This window comes from Acomys minous (genome assembly GCF_964271855.1).
Source record: "Acomys minous genome assembly, chromosome: 12".
In the NCBI taxonomy this organism is placed as follows: Eukaryota; Metazoa; Chordata; class Mammalia; order Rodentia; family Muridae; genus Acomys; species Acomys minous.
The window spans coordinates 77849049-77868007 of record NC_140493.1 but is presented as its reverse complement, the minus strand read 5'-3'; the positions used below and the strand labels follow the sequence as shown (position 1 = coordinate 77868007).

Sequence of the window (18959 nt, the reverse complement as noted above, 5' to 3'; positions counted from 1 at the left end):
TATTTTTATTGTATGTGCAGTGGTGTTTTGTCTGCATGTATGTCTTTGCAAAGGTGTCAGATGTTGGACAGGCAGTTGTCGATCTGCTATGTGGGTGCTGGGAATTGAACCCGGGTCCTTTGGAAGAGCAGTCAATGCTTTTAACCGCTGAGCCATCTCTCTAGCCCCTATTATATAGTTTTTTAAGAAGTTTTTTTTTTGTTGTTGTTGTTTGTTTGTTTTTGAGACAGGGTTTCTCTGTGTAGCCTTGGTTGTCCTGGACTCGCTTTGTAGACCAGGCTGGCCTCGAACTCATAGTGATCCTTCTGCCTCTGCCTTCCAAGTGCTGGGATTAAAGGAGTGCACCACCATGCCGGCTATATGATAGATCTTATCAGAGCCCTTGGGGTTTCCTGACAAGGATCTTAGTTGACATGAAATTAGTGGGGAGGAGAAGTTTAGGGCGAGTTTCTTGTTTTTTATTATGATGTGTCAGACTTCTCTTAAAACGAAATAGAATGGATGAGGTATATGTGTGTGAATTCTTGAATGTTAAATGTGATTGGTTTAGTGAGTGCTGTGGTCTGAATGTTTGTGTCTGTTCCAAAATTCATGTGTTGAAACGTAATTCTCTAATGGCATTAAGGGACCTAGTCTTTGAAAGGTGGTCAGATCATGGAGATAGAATTGTCACAAATAATGATGCATTTTGAATTTCTGAGCCTCTGTTTCCATTTCCCAAGAGTTGAGATTATAGGCATGGGTCACTATAACTGGCTTGAAAATGCTTTTTAAAGAGTAAAATGATCTTAGGTGTAAATTTTATTATTTATTCTGCTTAATAGGGTAAAGACACTGAAGAATCCTAATTTCACATTTTGGTTAGATTTATAAAGGAATTTGGGCTACTAGATGCCTTTTGACTAAACATGTCCCGTCCCCCCATCCCATCCCCCGCTCTGGTCTGCTGGGGGAGATGAGAATACTTGGAAACACGTAATGTTGCTGAACTGGTGAATGGTATTACTGATAGATTCAGAAGTTTTTGAACCAAGAAAATGATAAATTGTGTGTTTGCTGGAAGCAAGTGAATAAACTAGAAAGCTTATAAACATGTTAAATAGTCTTTTTTATATTGCAGGGAACATGAGAAGCTAATGAAGACTTGAGGGCATTTTCTCAGTTGTATTTTAAAAATTCTACTTTAGCATGTAAACATAACAAATTTCTTGTGACTGTAAGCTAAGTAATGTCTTTTTTGATTTATGTTCTGTTCTTACAGGCAATTTTCAAAGACACCATCTTCCCCAGGAACTATCTTAAGTTAACTTCGTATTTGGCATATTTGACATGTTTCAGAATGACATCTGTCACTCCTGCAGAAAAAAACTTGTATAACTTGAATGTTTCTCCATCTGTGCCCTAAAGTTTGTTAATACTATTTCATTCATTGACAGAGTAGCTTTGTTTTCTGACACAAAGACCCTATTCTATATTTTTTTCTTCACATTTATACATTAAAGGGAATTTTGTAATAGGAACAAGGAAGCTAATCTTTCTTTTATATTAGTTCAGCTTTTTTATATAATGCAGGCAAGCTCAGAGGATGCCTGGGAACAGAAATAGAGGCAGATGGATGCTGATGCTTTGTAAGGATGGCATGGTGCCTTTTGATTACAGATACTGGTGGTCTGTGAGGTGAAGATATGGAGCCACAAGATGTACAGTCTGAACTAACCATGTGTGTGGTGGTAAAGCCAGAAAAGCTTCCTATGACATTGTAGAAGAAAGCCACTTTGAGTTTCCTAGTACGGAGACTCACATATGGCAACAGTCCTCTCAGCATCATCTTTGAACATTAAGGCCAAATGCTATAGAAACTGCTACACTTTGATTCCTGCTTTGAATTACAGATGATTTGCTCTGAAGTGTAAACTAGGGCATAATACTAGCAGACCATTTTGACATTTTTTCAAAAACAACAATGAAATTTATTTATTTTAAAGATTCATTTTTAGTTGCGTGGTGGTGGTGCATATCTTTAATTGCAGCATTCAGGAGGCAGAGGCAGGACTGCCAGGACTACATAGAGAAACCCTGTCTCAAAAAACAAAAATTTACTTTTAATTTTTATGTGCATGCATATTTTTCTTGTGTGTTTATCTGCGCAGCACTTATATGTTTGGGGCTCTTGGTGGCCGGAGAGGGAATTTGGTTCCTTGCAACTGGAGTGGCAGATGGTTGTGAGCCATCATGGGGGTGCTGAGGCTTCAACCTAGGGCTTAATAAATGCTAAGCAAGGACTCTACCAAGTGAGCTATATCTCCTGCCCTATTTTATCTTAGGTGTATGGGTCCTCTGCCTGCATCTATCTATGCGCTACAGTCTAAAAGGTGTTGGATCCCCTTAGACTGGAGTTACAGATAGTTGTGAGCAGCTATATAGGAGTTTAAATTGAATCTGGGCCAGAAGGACAGTCTATCTCTCACCTCCCATCCCCTCCCCATTTTATGTGGGTGCTGGGGATCAGAACTCGGGTTCTCATGCTTGCACAGCAAGTGTTTTACCCACTGAGTCATCTCCCTAGCCATAATAGTTTTCTTTATAAGTGGATTTTTAAAATTTAAATTAGGGATTGTGCTTTTGCCTTTTCTATAGAAAAAACTATGACAAGGGGCTGGAGAGATGACTTGGTGGTTCAGAGCATTTGTTGCCTTTCCAGAGGACCCAGACACAACTGTTCAGGGATTTGACATCTTTTGGCTTTCATAGGCGCTAGGCACACAATGGTGCACAGACATCACAGACATACATAAGGCAAAACACCCATACATATAAAATGAAAAATAGTATACAAATATTAAGAGAAAACTCTTAACTTTTGTTTTTTTTTTCTTTTTTAACTCTCATTTTTTTCTCTCTCTTTCTTCCTTTCTTTCTTTTTAAGATTTTATTATTTATACAGTATTCTGCCCCCATGTGTGACTGCATGTCAGAAGAGGGCACCAGATGTCCTTATAGATGGTTGTGAGCCACCATGTGGTTGCTGTGAATTGAACTCAGGACCTTTGGAAGAGCAGACAGGGCTCTTAACCTCTGAGCCATCTCTCCAGCTCTTATCTTTCATTTTCTTTCCCACTATTAATTAGCATGTTAGTAATATACTTGTTAATAAGTATACTTCATTATGGAAGTTGTTCAGTATGGGAAGAGATTCCTTTTTCATTAATCCTTTAGAAAATACCTAGAGCTTTGGATCACTGAGTCATTTAAAGATGACGTAAGTACTTTGCATTCTTGTGTTTGGGTATGTTTGCCTTCCGCTTTTTTCTTCTTGATCTATAGCAAATTATTATTATTATTATTATTATTATTATTATTATTATTATTATTATTACTACTACTACTACTACTTTTTGGGGTTTTTCAAAACAGGGTTTCTCTGTGTAACCTTGGCTGTCCTGAACTTTCTCTGTAGACCAGGCTGACCTTGAACTCACAGGGATCCACTTGCCTTTGCCTCCCGACTGCTGGGATTAAAGAGTACACTACCACCGCCTGGCTATTTTATTATATTTTCTGAGACAAAGTTTCTCTGTGTAGCCTTGGCTTTCCTGGACTCACTTTGTATACCAGGCTGGCTTGGAACTCACATATACCTGCCTGCCTCTGCCTTCTTGAGTGCTGGGACCACGGACATGCACCACCACACCCGGCTTGAGAAAATCGTAGATATTGAAGTTTTGTTTCTTTGATTTGATGAAGAAATAGATTGTGGTCCCTATTCATCTCTCTTTTTCCCTAAGGCTAGGTTAGGCACCATACCTGAAATGGTATCATTTGGTATGGTTCAGATGGGAATTTGTTCTCTCCTGATGAGGCCACAATTCACATTTTGTTCAGTGTCTTTTCCGCTAGTTGACATTGTACTTTCCAAAAATGTTAAACTGGACTTAAAGATATAGTTTAGCTCCAACTTTGCCTAGATATAATCTTGTATGATAGCATAGTCTTTTGAAGGATAGTTGGATGATTTTGCTAGTTTTTTTGTTTTGTTTTTGTTATTTCTGTGTAGCCCTGGCTGTTCTGGAAACCATGTTGTAGACCAGGTTGTTCTCAAACTTACAAAGATCTGCCTGCCTCTGCCTCCCTAGTGCTGGCATTAAAGGTGTGTGCCACCCCCTTTGCATTAACCTCCAAAGTGCTGGGATTACTGCTGTGTTAGCCCAGCTTCCATCATCTCCTTTGTTTAACATTTTCTGTGCATTTTTATCTTTTAAATCTTTGTTAAATTTTCCTACCCTGATTTCCTCAGTTCTGTTTTCTTTTTAATATGTTCTTAAACAAACCCCATTGAATTTTCTTTCTTCTATTACCAGAAAATGAAAAGAATGGGAAGCAGTGGATTTATTATGTATACAATGGCATAGATGGTTGTGAGGCGCCATGTGGCTGCTGGGAATTGAACTCAGGACCTCTGGAAGAGCAGTCAGTGCTCTTTTTTTTTTTTTTTTTTTTTTGGTTTTTTGACACAGGGTTTCTGTGTAGCCTTGGCTGTCCTGGAACTCCCTCTGTAGACCAGGCTGGCCTCAAACTCACAGCGATCCCCCTGCCTCTGCCTCCCAGTTTCTAGGATTAAAGGCGTGCGCCACCACACCTGGCTCAACAGTGCTCTTAACCTCTGCGCCATTTCTGTAGCCTCCAGGATTCTTTCATGACACACTCTTCCTCTGTATTCCTTTTGTACCTTTTAATTTGTGTTTCTTATTGTTTTGTATAAACTTGTGTTATGTAATCATGCTTTTGATCTTCAGTGCCCTTTTTTAAGCATGTCCAGCCTACTGCCCAGGACAGCTGTGCCTGAAGCTCATCACAAGCTTGTAAATTTCTTATAAAATTATGTGTTTTGTGGGAAAAAATCTTTTGGCAACTCTATGACACAGTTCTTAAGTATGAACTTTGTATATGACTGTATTGTGTTGCAATGTCAGCGGGTTTGACACACATGCCCTGGCTGTCCTGGAAACCACTTTGTAGACCAAGTTGACCTCAAACTCACAGAGACTCACCTGCCTTTGCCTCCTGAGTGCTGGGATTACAGGCATGTGCCACCTCACCCACTTTTCTGAACCCAGTGTCTTTGTATGTCTTAGATAGATAAGTACTCCATCACTGAGCCATATTGCTTGTTTTATATATATATATATATATATATATATATATATATATATATATATGATTTATTTATTTATTATGTATATAGCACTTGCCTGCATGTACACTTGCAGGCCAGAAGAGGGCACCAAATCTCATGATAGATGGTTGTGAGCCACCATGTGGTTGCTGGGAATTGAACTCAGGACCTTTGGAAGAGCAATCAGTGCTCTTAATCTCTGAGCCATCTCTCCAGCCCGTAAAATATATTTTTTGAAGGGAGATTTCATTTACTATTTTATAGACTGTTAGTTTGTGTTGTGAGTGCTCATGATATAACTTAACTATCTTTAGACACACTTATTTATGTTCAAATCTAAAGCAGTGAAGAGTACATTCTTTAAAGTGAGTCCAGGATAGCCAAGGCTACACAGAGACCCTGTCTTGAAAAAACAAACAAACAAACAAACAAACAAAAACCCCACAACAACAAAAAGAGTACATTCTTTACAACATAATGGCAGTTCTTTTTGTGTGTGTATACCTTCAAGGAGGCCAGAAAAGATGTCAGGTTTCCTGTTCTATCAGTTTCTTTCCTGTTCTCTAGAGACAGGGTCTCTCATTGAACCTGGAACTATGCTAACAACCAGCAAGCTTCTCCCCCTATGCTGGTGCTGGGGACACAAGTTCATAGTAGTTGTCCCTGGCTGTTTACATCGATACTGCACATTCAAACCAAGTGCCTTGTGCTTGAGCAACAAGTGCTCTTACTCAGAGCCAGCCCTGACTCCTCCCATTTGAGTTTTTATTTATTTATTGTTAGTATTGCTTGTTGGATATGATGTATTGGGTGCAGGCATTGTACACACATCCATTTGCATATGGAGATCAGAGAACAAATTTGTGAAGTTGATTCTTTTCCTTCTATCATGAGGGTTTAGGGATTGAACTCAGCTCATCAGGTTTGGTGGCAAATGCTGAGCCATCTCACTGGACTTCCTTAAGCATTTTATGGACTTCTGTCTGCTGATTGATTAAATGTTGATGTCATTTTGGGTTTTTCGAGACAAGGTTTGTCTGTAACAGCTCGGACTGTCCTGGAACTTGCTCTGTAGTCCAGGCTGGCCTTGAACTCTGCCTCCCAAGTGCTGGGAATGAAGACATGCACCACCACCGCCCAGCTTGATGTAATGTTTTTATTAAATGAAAATACTTTTTTGTTTTCAATAAATTTGGATCTATGGCAAATAGTGTCTTTAAAATTTTTTGAGTATAAATTGGGCATGGTGGCGCATGCCTTTAATCCCAGCACTCACGAGGCAGAGGCAGGAGGATTGCTGTGAGTTAGAGGCCAGCCTGGTCTACAGAGAAAGTCCAAGACAGCCAAGATAACATAGAGAAACCCTCTCGGGAGAAAAAAAAGTATATACAATAACTTGCTTGATCTTTCTGTTGAGAGACATTGTTTGCTTATGATAAACACTTTAAAAGGTTTCCTTAAATGTTTTGTCCTCTATTCCTAGTGAATAAGCTTTTTAGTCATCAGTTTGATGTCGTCAATCCATAGTGGGGATTGAAATCAGAGCCTTGAGAATGCTAGATAAGTATTCTACCCCTAAGCTATAGTCCCACCACAAGCATGCTAATTTTTGAACAAAAATTAATAGTTTTTCAAATAACTTTGTAACCAGCAATGGAGGTTGCCATATTATATTCTAATACAATCTAATATTCTATTTTCTTTTTGTCTCCACTAGATCAGAAACAGCTTAGTGTGTTGGTAAAGCTATTAATGAATTGCATATCTTAAAGAAATATTAATAGTCTAGTACCAAAGTTTTCTTTCTAATTACTATTATTAACGAGATCAGCTTTGTTCCGTGTTCTGTTTTCACCTCTAAAAGCAAAATATTGAGTTGGTATATTGTAGGTGTTAATAAGTCTGATTTCTGGTGAGCTATGTTTTGGTAACTATTTGAATTGTCATATATATATTTTTTTCTTTTTTAATCATTGCCCTACATGTTGTTGAACCTGGAACCCTCCCTGCATATGACAAACATTTATTGAGTGATTAGCTGTGTGCTTAGCCCTTTTCGTCTTTATCTTGCTGGCCATTTCTACCTTGGGGGTGCTTATCAGGAACTTCTTTCTGGCCTTTGCAGAACATGTGTTTAAGAAGTTCACTGTATTTTTCATTACCAGTTTTCTTTGCCATTCTTTTTCTCTCCAGTTTTATGCTTTTTACCCGGTTTTTAAATTATCTCTATATCAAGGACTCCCAACAAACCTTGCTAAGCTTTACTCTCAAGAAATTAAAAAGCAAATGCGATTTCCCAGAGTTATCAAAGGTCTTTAAATAGAGTTTTTATTTTGCCTTACTCTTTTTGCCTTCTTTCAGGTTTCCAAGGATGAAAAGTTAATGTTGCTCAAGATGGCTTCTATTCCCAGAACAGACTTCAGGTCTCCTGACATTTCTGTCTTCTCTTATAATAATGGTCTGCTTTTTGCTCCCAGATTGTTCTCTCTTCTGCACTGTTTAACAGTGAGAGTTCTGCACTTTGTGCCTTGAGTCCAGTTGGTTTAGAGGTTGTTTGAGTTGTAGCTGGTTGTATCCCTCCCTCTTGGTAGAGTAACTGTAACTTGATCTTCATAGTTGTAGGTTTTTATCTCCCTGCCTGTTGTTGTTCCCTTAGTCGGCCTTATTTTGCTGTAGTGGCATATGCTATAACTCCACACTCTGAAGTAAAATGTTTTCTGTTTGGCGTGCTCTTGACCCTTTCACATGGATTCACTTTTATTTTATTTTATCTTTGGTTTTTCAAGACAGGGCTTCTCTATGTAGCCTTGGCTGTCCTGGACTCACTTTGTAGACCAAGCTGGCCTCGAACTCACAGCGATCACCAGCCTCTGCCTCCCGAGTGCTGAAATTAAAGGTATGCGCCCAGCGGATTCACCTTTATAAAAATTAATGTAACCCTTAGCTATATCTAGAAGTCTTCTTTGTTTCTTGAGCATAAGCCAAAAACAACCTTTATTGTGCCTCCACTGGGATTGTTACTAATTTCTGTTTTAATTAATTAATTTTATTACTACTATTTGTGTGCCTCTTAATTTTTTTCTGTTAACTTGTCACAAACTAGGGTTATCTAGGAAGAGGGAAATTCAGTGAGAAAATATTTCCATTGGATTGACCTGTGGGGGATTTTCTTGATTAATGATTGATGTGGAGGGCCCAGGAAACTGTGGGTGGTGTTACCCTGGGCAGATGGTTCTGAGTTATATAAAAACTGAGCAACCCATGGGGGTAAGCCAGTAAGCCAAGATCTTCCATGATCTTGCCTTGGTTCTTGCCTCCAGGGTTCCTCCCTTGATGATGCAGTGACCAGATAAACCCCTCTCTTCTCCATGTTCCTTTTTGCCGTTGGTGTTTTATCACATAATAGAAACCAAACAGAGACAGTGCCAGTGCATGGTATGTGTTGGCATGCAGCCTGTGCCCCACATCTTCTGTCAAGATCAGAGGACAACTTTGTGGAGTTGGTTCTCTACTTCACCTTTATTTGCATCTTTGCAGAGATCTAACTAAGCTTACATTCTTTTGCAGCAAGTGCCTTTGCCCACTGACTCATCTTACCAGCCCTTCGCTGTCTTTCTAGACAGGTAGTTATATCAAGAGAAAGAAGTTTTAAGTACCTAAAATAACAGCATACATAATTTAAAAATTCTTTCCTTGGATATTTTTTATTTGCATGTGTGTCTATCAGATAGAGATGTGAGTGTATGTAGTATATGCCTGTTTGTATTTAAATGCTTACCCCTGGGTGTGCAAAGGCCAAAGGAGAGTGACAAGTAGCCTTTCCTATCTCCTCCTCCCTTATTCTTTTGTGATGGGGGTCTCACTGAACCTGGACTTCAGTGATCCTCTTGATTTACAGAAGTTTATGGAACCACACCTAACTTGTTACAGGGGTGCTGAGATCTGAACTTCCTTTTGATGGTTTAGCAATACTCAACCTTTTCAGCCCAGTTCTGAATATGTATTTACTTTGTATTATAAAAAAAATACTATATAATAAATATATATTCATAATTAGATTAAAAGGATATTTAAAGAATATTATGTATGTGGACTTGTACATGTGAGTACAGGTGCCCAAGGAGATCAAAGGCATTGGCTCTCCCTGGAGCTAGGATTACAGATGGTTATGAGTCACCTGACAGGATACTAGGAACCTTTATGTATTCTTGACTGTTGAACCATCTCTCCATTCCTCCATTTTCCCCTTCCCCCAAACAGGGTTTTGCTGTGTAACAGCCCTGGCCGACCTGAACTCACTTGTAGACCAGGCTGGTCTTGAACTCACAGATATCTGCCTGCTTCTGCCTCCCAAGTGCTTAGATTAAAGGTGTGCACCACCATGCTGGGCTCCATATCTCCAATTTTAAATTACTAGTTTCATCAGTTTATAACTTTTTGCATATGTGTGAAACGGCAAGAATGTAAATTGGATACTGTTCTCTACAAGGTAGATATGTACTCATGGTACAAAAAAATGTACTTTTGTTACAAAGAAAATGCATATGTTGATGCCAGAATCTAACATCATTTAGCTTACCTGTTTGGTTGGAATATATGCTTTTGTTTTTTTTTTCTTCTTTCCCTGGCCTGAAATGTCTGTGCATATTTTAAAATTCTGTTTTTTACTTAAAATTATATGGGTATGGGTGGTTTTTGCCCACATGTATGTTGTTAGCCAAATTTGAACAGTGCCTGGGGAGACCAGAGTATATCAGATCCTCTAAGACTGGGGTTATAGGTGGTTATGAAGCACAATATGGGTGCTTGGAATTGAATTGTAGTCTCCTCCTTCTCCTTTTTCTTTTTTGTTGGTTGTTGTTGTTTGTTTGTTGAGACAGGGTTTTCTCTGTGTAGCCTTGTCTGTCCTAGACTCGCTTTGTAACCAGACTGGCATCGAACTTACAGAGATCTGTCTGCTTCTGCTTCCTTGAGGGCTGGGATTAAAGGTGTGCGCCCTCATCTGACTGTGAGGAGCTGGGTTTTGAAAGCCTTTTTCTTTCTGAATTCTTATCCATATTCTGTTTTGAATTGTAGTTACAGATGTAGAGCTGAAGCGACTCAAAGATGCCTTCAAGAGGACCTGTGGACTCTCATATTACATGAGTCAGCACTGCTTCGTCAGGGAAGTGCTCGGGGATGGAGTGCCTCCTAAAGTTGCCGAGGTAATCTTTATGGTGCTGGGTTTTTTTTCTTTTTTCTTTTTTTTTTTTTTGGTGTTTTTGAGACAGGGTTTCTCTGTGTAGCCTTGCCTGTCCTGGACTCGCTTTGTAGACCAGGCTGGCCTCGAACTCACAGCGATCCGCCTGCCTCTGCCTCCCAAGTGCTGGGATTAAAGGCGTGCGCCACCACGCCCGGCTTTGGGTTGTTTTTTTTTCATAGTCTACCAGCTTAAATTTCTTTTTCAAATTATTTTAATTCTTTTTTTATTATTAAGTGTTTTGTTTTGAGACTGGGTCTGTTATAGTTCCGACTGGCTTCCAACTCATTGTGTAGCTGAGGCTTTCCTTGAACTTCTTTTTTTCTTTTTCTTTTTTTTGGGGGAGGGAGAGGAGCATTTCCAGACAGGGTCTCTCTGTGTAGCCTTGGCTGTCCTGGAACCACTCTGTAGACCAGACTGGCCTCGAACTCAGAGATCCACCTGCTCTGCCTCTGCAAGTGCTGGGATTACAGCTGTATGACTTCACGCGGCTTGTTAAAGACCTAAATAAGCTCAGCATTAGCAAACCCAACGAACTTTGAAGATTGGCTAATTTTATACCACTCTTAATGTGTAGTTCCACTATACTTCCACAGTTTTAAAAGAAATCCTTAAGTTTTGATTTGTCTGTCTCATGAGGCAGGTGACCAATGAAAGGTCTCAGTAGCATCACGTGCTCACCAGCCTCATGGATTGCTCTGGTACCCTTGGACGTAGTTATTTATTGATCTTGCACTGCTTTAATCTCTCTGAGGCTTCTGCAATGGAATCTGAGTTTTAGGCTTAGATTCCATGCTGTTCTAAAAATCCTGAGGTGGGATCCTAGTTACTATAACAGCTCTACTGGAAAGAAGGCTCTTACTGGTCATAGAGGCCCACGTTGTCTCAAGTCTTCATGTACTGTCTGAGCTGTCTTTCTCAGTGCTGTAGGGTAGCTGGTAGGGAGTGTGTGTGTGTGTGTGTGTTGAGGCATGGCTTCTCTATGTAGCCCTGGTTCTTCTCAAACTCACTCTGTAGAACAGGTTGGCCTGAAACTCCGAGATCTATCTGTCTCTGCCTCCCAGGTGCTGAGATTAAAGGCATGGCACCACAAACTCCCTGGCTGACTATTATGCTTCTATTATTTCTTTTTTTTAATTATAATATAATCACATAGTTATTCCTTTCCTTTTCTTCCTTCCAAATCCTTCTTATGAACTTCTCTGTCTACAGACTGCATATGCTGGCTTTCAGTTTTTATCTATGGATACAAAGAGTTCTTTTCATAAAATCTTTACATCTTATTACAAATTCCCACCCAGTTGTGGGTCTGCTTTGGCCAACAACCCACTAGGACAGGAAGAGCAAAACTGGAGGCACAGGCTTTGGGAGGCCTAGAGTACAATGGAAATGACCTATAGGAACCACTTCAGCGAGGTTGTTAAAGGACAGAACAAAGGCCATATAGTCCTGGGGCAGTGGGTGGGGCTCCCAGGATAGGTGTGTATAATTGGTTGGAACTAGGCATTCCGAGGATGCTTGATTTGCATTTGGCAGCATGCTCCCGTCATGAATGGGAACACAGTAATTATCCTGTAGGCACAGGGAGAGGAGAGCCTGCAGGGAGTGGTGCCAAAGGCCATATATCAGATAGAGTTGAAGGCATCTCTGTCTGAAGACACTCTTCAGATGAGGTCAGGCAGAGAATAGGAGGCCCTGCCGGGGAGAGGGAGTCCTCTATCTAGTGCTGAGCTCAGAAAGGCTGTCAGGGCTGAGAGGATTGCAACCTCAATAGCAGGGTCCTTCCAACACCCAGTTAGCACAAGACTAGGCTTCTTCGTGATCATTGCTCTGGTTAATTCGAACTGTAGCTGAATGAGGGAGGAATAAACTTTTCTTTCTAGGATGAAAGATGGCAAGAACCACTCAGACAACTGTGTCTACCCAAAGCTTACTATTGATTAGGTATTTCCTGGAAAAAAAATTATTTATTTATTTTTTAAAGATTTATGTATTTATTATTATGTGTACAGTGCTCTGCCTCTATGTACACCTACACACCAGAAGAGGGCACCATATCTCTTTATAGATGGTTGTGAGCCACCCTGTGGTTGCTAGGAATTGAATTCAGGACCTTTGGAAGAGCAGGCAGTGGAAAAAGCATTTCTTAAGAAGTTTATAGATCTGCCAGTTGTTTTTGAGAAATTAAATTTAGTAGAATACTTTTGTGTTGGGTCTGGTGGTGAATGCCTATAATTCCAGCACTTGGGAAGCAGAGGCAGGTTGATCTCTGTGAGTTCGAGGCCAGCCTGGTCTACAAAGCTAGTACAGGACAGCCAAGGTTACACAGAGAAACCCTGTCTCAAAAAAAAAAGTGTCTAGAAAAACGTTTTGGTAGATAAAAATGAGTCGATCACATGTTTACTAAAAATAATTTAAATGGAAAAGTTCTTGTTCTTATGAAAAGTTAAGTTTTGAAAACATTACTTAATGCCATTGACAATTTGCTTTTATTTCCCTTCAATATTAGGGATTGAACCCAGAGCCTTTCACATGCCAGACCAGTGCTTTATAACTAAGCTATACCTAGCCAAGTTCTGTTGACTTTTAGTTAAGTGCTTTAAAGGGTATATTGATTAAAATTTACCAGAGGAATATTTTTTGAAGCAAAAGTCAAGAATTTATATCCCAAATTACTAATATTATAGGCCTATATCACTAAGCCAAGTCTTGCTCCTTTTGTTTCGTTTTGAGACAGTATCTCACTGTATAGATCTGGCTGGCCTAGAACTCACTATGTAGACCAGGCCAGCCTTGAAACTCATAACACTGTACCTGCCTCTGCCTACTGAGCATTTGGATTATAGACATGCAACACTATGTGGGGCTCTTATTTATTTTTCATGTATGCCCATGCAATGGCACACATGTAGAGATTAAGAAAACTCGCAGGAGTTGTTTCTTTCCTTTTACTTTGTGGGTTTTAGGATTAAACTCAGGTTGTCAAGCTTAGTGGTACATTCCCTTCCCACTGAGTCTCACTAGCCCGTAAATCATTTTTGAGTATGTAAATTTTAATAATGAATGAGTAATGTGTAATAATTTTGAATAATTTGTAATCATTGCTGATACTGTCCCTTATGTGTCTATAGTTTTTATTCTATTATAAATATTGTGATACATTTCTGTTGTTAATAAATGGTTTTTGAAGTTTCTTTATAATCATAGACATTAGGGAATGTCTTTCGTTCTAATCCAAATCATATGTGTAAGTATAGCCAAAGTTAAAGAACACTCTAGCTGGGCGATGTTGACACTCGCCTTTAGTCCCAGCACTTGGGAGGCAGAGACAGATGGATCTTTGTGAGTTTGAGGCCAGCCTGGTATACAAAGCGGGTCCAGGTCAGTCAAGGCTACACAGAGAAACCCTGTCTCGAAAAAACAAACAAACAAAAAAAACAAAAACAAAAAAACCCCAAAACAAAACAACAACAACAAAACACTCTGTATAATTGCACAAAATCTTTTCAAACTATTGCAGCCATTGAAGGAAGTCCCCTCCCCCTCTTTTGCCCCCTTTTGGACCTTGATAAGGATACAAAACAAAATAACTAGTTGTGTCATCCTGTAATGTGTGTATTTGTGTGTGTTTAGAGTAGGTGGGTATATCAGCTGAGTGTTGTAATACGGTACAGAAGAACAGATTATAATTTTCACTAAAAGTAATCACAGCCCTGTCTGGAGATGGAGAGGGTTAGGTAAGGATGATGATGGCGCCTCCTGCTTCTCAATAACTGAAGCACCTCTAAGGTTGGCTTTCTCATTCTCTTTGTTCAGGTGATTTATTGTTCTTTCGGTGGAACATCCAAAGGGCTGCACTTCAATAACTTAATAGTTGGACTCGTCCTCCTTACAAGAGGCAAAGATGAAGAGAAAGCAAAATGTAAGTTCTTCTTTTATCTCAGGTGATAATAATATGTGCAGAATAATCAACATCAAAATCTGGAAGGCAAAGATTTTAATGGCCATTTCACCAAAGATACACCGTAAAAAGAAAAAAAGAAAAAGAAAAATTACCCTGTACTTACACAAAATCTTTTCAAACTATTGCTGTTATTTTGACATTTACTTCATTTCCTGAATATCATATTTCTTTATGCTTACCCATCTTGAAGAACATACTATATTTAACTGCTGTATGGTATTTCATTATATGTCCTAACACACCTCTGTTTCTCTCTTTTTTGGGGGTTTTTCTGGGAAGCCCTAGCTGTCCCAGAACTAGTGCTGTAGGTTAAGCTGGTCTCAAACTCACAGAGATCGCAGTCTGTTTCTTATCCCAGAACAATTTGTTTTGTTTCTAATTTTTGCTCTTACAATAGTTAAGTGAACACCTTGTACTTCTTTTTTTTTTTTTTTTTTTTTTTCCGAGACAGGGTCTCTCTGTGTAGCCTTGGCCGTCCTGGACTCACTTTGTAGACCAGGCTGGTCTCGAACTCACAGCGATCCGCCTGCCTCTGCCTCCCGAGTGCTGGGATTAAAGGCATGCGCCACCACGCCCGGCTTAGTATTAGCACTTCTAAATGTTAAAATGAGGTTGTTTAGAAGTAGAGTATCAGCCAGGCAGTGGTGGTGCACGCCTTTAGTCCTAGCACTTGGGAGGCAGAGGCAGGTGGATCACTGTGAGTTCAAGGCCAGCCTGGTCTACAAAGCCAGTCCACGACAGCCAGGACTACACAAAGAAACCCTGTCTTGGGGGTCGGGGGTGGAAAAGAAGTAGAGTTATTTGACAGACACCTTTTCCTTTTCCCAATTTTGCCAAATCCAGAATGGCAACATTTATATACTTGTCACATTTTATAAGAGATCCTGGCCAGTGGGTGGTAGTGCATGCCTTTAATCCCAGCTCTCTGGAGACAGAGGGAGCAGAATCTCGTGAGTTCAAGACCAGGCTGGTCTACAGAGTGAGTTCCAAGACAGCCAGGGTTATACAAAGAAGTGTTGTCTTGAAGGGGGGAAAAAAAAAAAGGAAAAAGACAGATCCTGTTTTGCCATCTTTGCTAATAGTTGTTATTAACCACATTAAAAAAAAATACCACACAGTTATTTTGAAGAGTAAATTAGACAGGCATGGTGGCACATACTTGTAATCACAGCTCTCAGAACACTGAGGCAGGAGTATTGTGAACTTAGGGCCAGTCTGGGCTACATAGTATTAGCTTAGCCAAGGCTGCAGAGTAAGAAGACAAGGAAGATGACAACAGCAATAATAAATTGTACCTATCAGGTGCAAATAATTGTGTCTTTTTCTTCTCTTTTTACTGTAAATTATACTTGATGCAAAGATTAATTTATTTTTCTTTCTCAGATATTTTTAGTCTTTTTTCAAGTGAATCTGGGAGCTATGTTGTACGGGAAGAAATGGAAAGAATGCTCCATATGGTGGATGGTAAAGTCCCAGATACACTCAGGAAGTGTTTCTCAGAGGTACATTTAAAGATTTATATTTCATTTCTTCTTGTTGATGAAGTATTAACATTTTGAGATAAATGTGGCTATGATGGATGGTTATGTACAGAGTGTTCTTGGTATTTTTGTATTAAATGATTTAATGTTTCAACTCTCTATGTGATATGCTCAAAAAAGAGTGCTTGTATTATCTAATAATTTTATAGGAAAATAAACTAGAATAAGGGAACCCGGTATTTATGGGAAGAGCCAGTTGAGTTTTGCTTTTTAGGAAAATCTGTCAAATAAAGTAAAATTCAAGAGTTCGTGTCTTCCATTACTGCTATGTTTATAAATTAGAAAATTCTTGATTCTGGGACTAAAGGGATGGCTCAATGTTTAAAAGTGCGTATTACTCCTCCAGAGGACCCTATTTTGATTCCCAGGACCCAGTTCAGGTGTGTCACAAAATTCACGGCGCTGGAGAGCCTGGCACCTATGCTCGCTGGGGGCACCTGTCCTCATGTGCACATGCCCATACACATGTATATAATTTAATAATATAATAAAACTAGAAAAAAAGAGAAAATTCTTAATTCTACCATAAAGGCAATTAATTGTTTATATTTACATTATAATGCCTCCACATAAGTATACTGACACCATTGCATACTCAGGCTCCTCCAGAGATTATAATACCACGTTAGATTTCTGTAGCATTTCCATGTGTTAGGTATTAAAGGATAGACTTCCTATATTTTTGGTTCTGCCATACTTCTGAATTTGCTGTAACAGTATTTAGTACTGTGATATAAATTGGGCTATGTTTTATTTCTATTTGATAACAAAAAGTTACTGGTCAGAGAAAAAGAGTTTGCAAATCAAATTCATGGATTTTTTCATTAAAAATATAGCAAATACATTAGTATTCTTTTTTCCTTTTTTTTTTTTTCTTTTTCTTTTCTTTTCTTTCTTTTTTGGGACAGGGTTTCTCTGTGTAGCCTTGGCTGTCCTGGACTCGCTTTGTAGACCAGGCTGGCCTCAAACTCAGAGTTCTGCCTGCCTCTGCCTCCCAAGTGCTGGGATTACAGGCAACAACCGAGACAATTTGTAAAGGAAAGTGGTTAGTTGAGCTTAGTTCCAGGTTAGAGTCCATTGCGGTGGTGCAAAGACGTTGGCAGGAAGAGTTTAGGGCTCACACACAGGCCCCAGGGGAGACAGCACAATAGGAATGATGGAGCTTTTGGAGCCCACCCTCAGGACATGAGCAATGCACATGGTCCTCCTCCTTTTCCCCCCGCCCTAAGTTGCTTAGGCTGGTGTTGAACTTTCTGTATAGTCCAGGCCAGCCTCAAACTTGCTGTTCCCTTGCCTCTTTTTTGAAGTTTTTAATCTTTTAAAACTTATTTAACACCTTTATAGCCTGATTATAGCTTTTTCTGCCTCTCCTACCAGTGTCACCCTCTCCTCAGAGAAGGGGGAGGCCACCAAGGGGCGTCAGCCTACCCAGGCACCTTGAGTTGAAGTATAAGTGAGCACGTCCTTTCCTACTGAAGCCTGACAGGCGTCCCACCAGGGGAAAGGGATCCATAGGCAGGAAACAGGACCAGAGACACCCCTACACTCAGGGTTAGGGGACCCATATGTTGACTAATCTGCATACCATGACATATGTGTAGGGGGTCTAGGTCCAGCCCGTGCTTGCTCCTTGGTTGGTGGTTCAGTTTACTCTGTAGGTCTTCTTTTTGTGTCCTTGACCCTTCCTGCTCCCTATAGCCTTCTTCTAGCTCTTCCACAGAACTCCCTGAGCCCTGCTGTTTGACTGTGGGTCTCTGCATCAGTTGCTGCGGGAAGCCTCTCAGAAGACAGTTATGCAAGGCTCCTGTCTGCAAGCATAGCAGAGTTTCACTAATAGTATCAGGGGTTGATTCTCTCCCATGGGGTGGGTCAGTTTTCTTTAAAGAAAATATACTACAGACTTGCCTGTAGGCAAATTTTATAGAGGCTTTTAAAAAAATTGAATCTCTCTTCCCAAATGACTAGTATCAAGTTGACAAGAAACTAGCCTACATAGCCACCCATCCCTGCTCCCTGAAACCTACCCTGGTTGAACTTGATTTCTTAGAGTTGCAGAGAAAGTGCAGTTTTACCCTGTGAGCTATTTTCCAGCCCTCTTTTGGTTTGTTTGATTTTTAGATTTATTTTATTCTATTTGTTTTGGGGTTTGGGTTTTGTTTTTTCAAGACAGGATTTCTCTGTGTATAGCTTTGGCTGTCCTGGAATTCATTCTGTAGACCAAGCTGGCCTCAAACTCCCAGAGATCCGCCTGCCTCTGCCTCCCAAGTGCTGGGATTAAAGCGTGGGGGGCGGAGGGGGGGGAAGGGGGGCGAGGGCGGGGGAGAGCGAGCAAGAGCGCACGCACATAGGTATCTTAAGAGGGAATAGTCATTGGATCCATCACAGGTGGTGGTGAGCTGCTGATGTGGGTCCTGGGAAATGAATTCTGCTATCCTCCAAGAGTGATATGTGCTCTTAACTGCTGAACCACCTCTCAAGCACCCCGTTTGAGTTTCTATAAAAGTTTCATTATATAGCCATAATTGATTAGATGACCATTGTTAATCAATACAACCGTCAGCCTCCTTTCTTCCCTAGTGTTTGGCAGATGGGCTTGAAATTGTTACTTTCAGACCTGTAACGGTTATTAGTGAAGCTACCTAGGGGCTGTGAGCTGTCAGACAGCCTAGTAATACACAGACGTTCTATAGAGTTCAAGAATTTTAAGGTGTATGTCAGGAAAAAGGGAGGAAAGCCAAGTACAGAATTCATTAAATCATAACTATCTTTTTAAAAAGCTAATAGTAATAAATGATGCCACTACTTTTTAGACTTATTCCAGTATCTTAAGAGTTAACTGGGGTGCTGGAGAGATGGCTCAGAGGTTAAGAGCACTGTCCTTCCAGAGGTCCTGAGTTCAATTCCCAGCAACCACATAGTGGCTCATAACCATCTATAATGTGATCTGATGCCCTCTTTTGGCCTGCTGGTTCACATGCATGTAGAATACTGTATAAATAAATGAATACATCTTTTTAAAAGGGAAAAAGGAGTTAACAGGGT

The 18959-nt window shown here is 40.0% G+C and overlaps 1 protein-coding gene across 6 annotated transcripts in view; it reads left to right on the top strand.

Moving 5' to 3' along the window:
• The window catches only part of USP32 (ubiquitin specific peptidase 32), a 125185-nt gene that overhangs the window by 21253 nt on the left and 84973 nt on the right, over window positions 1-18959 (top strand). For all 6 annotated transcript variants that reach the window (XM_084750482.1, XM_084750480.1, XM_084750478.1 and 3 more), the window contains exons 2-4: window positions 10250-10377; window positions 14229-14334; window positions 15760-15878. In XM_084750482.1, coding sequence (XP_084606608.1) covers window positions 10250-10377; window positions 14229-14334; window positions 15760-15878 — 353 coding nt within the window. The remainder of the gene's footprint in view (window positions 1-10249; window positions 10378-14228; window positions 14335-15759; window positions 15879-18959) is intronic.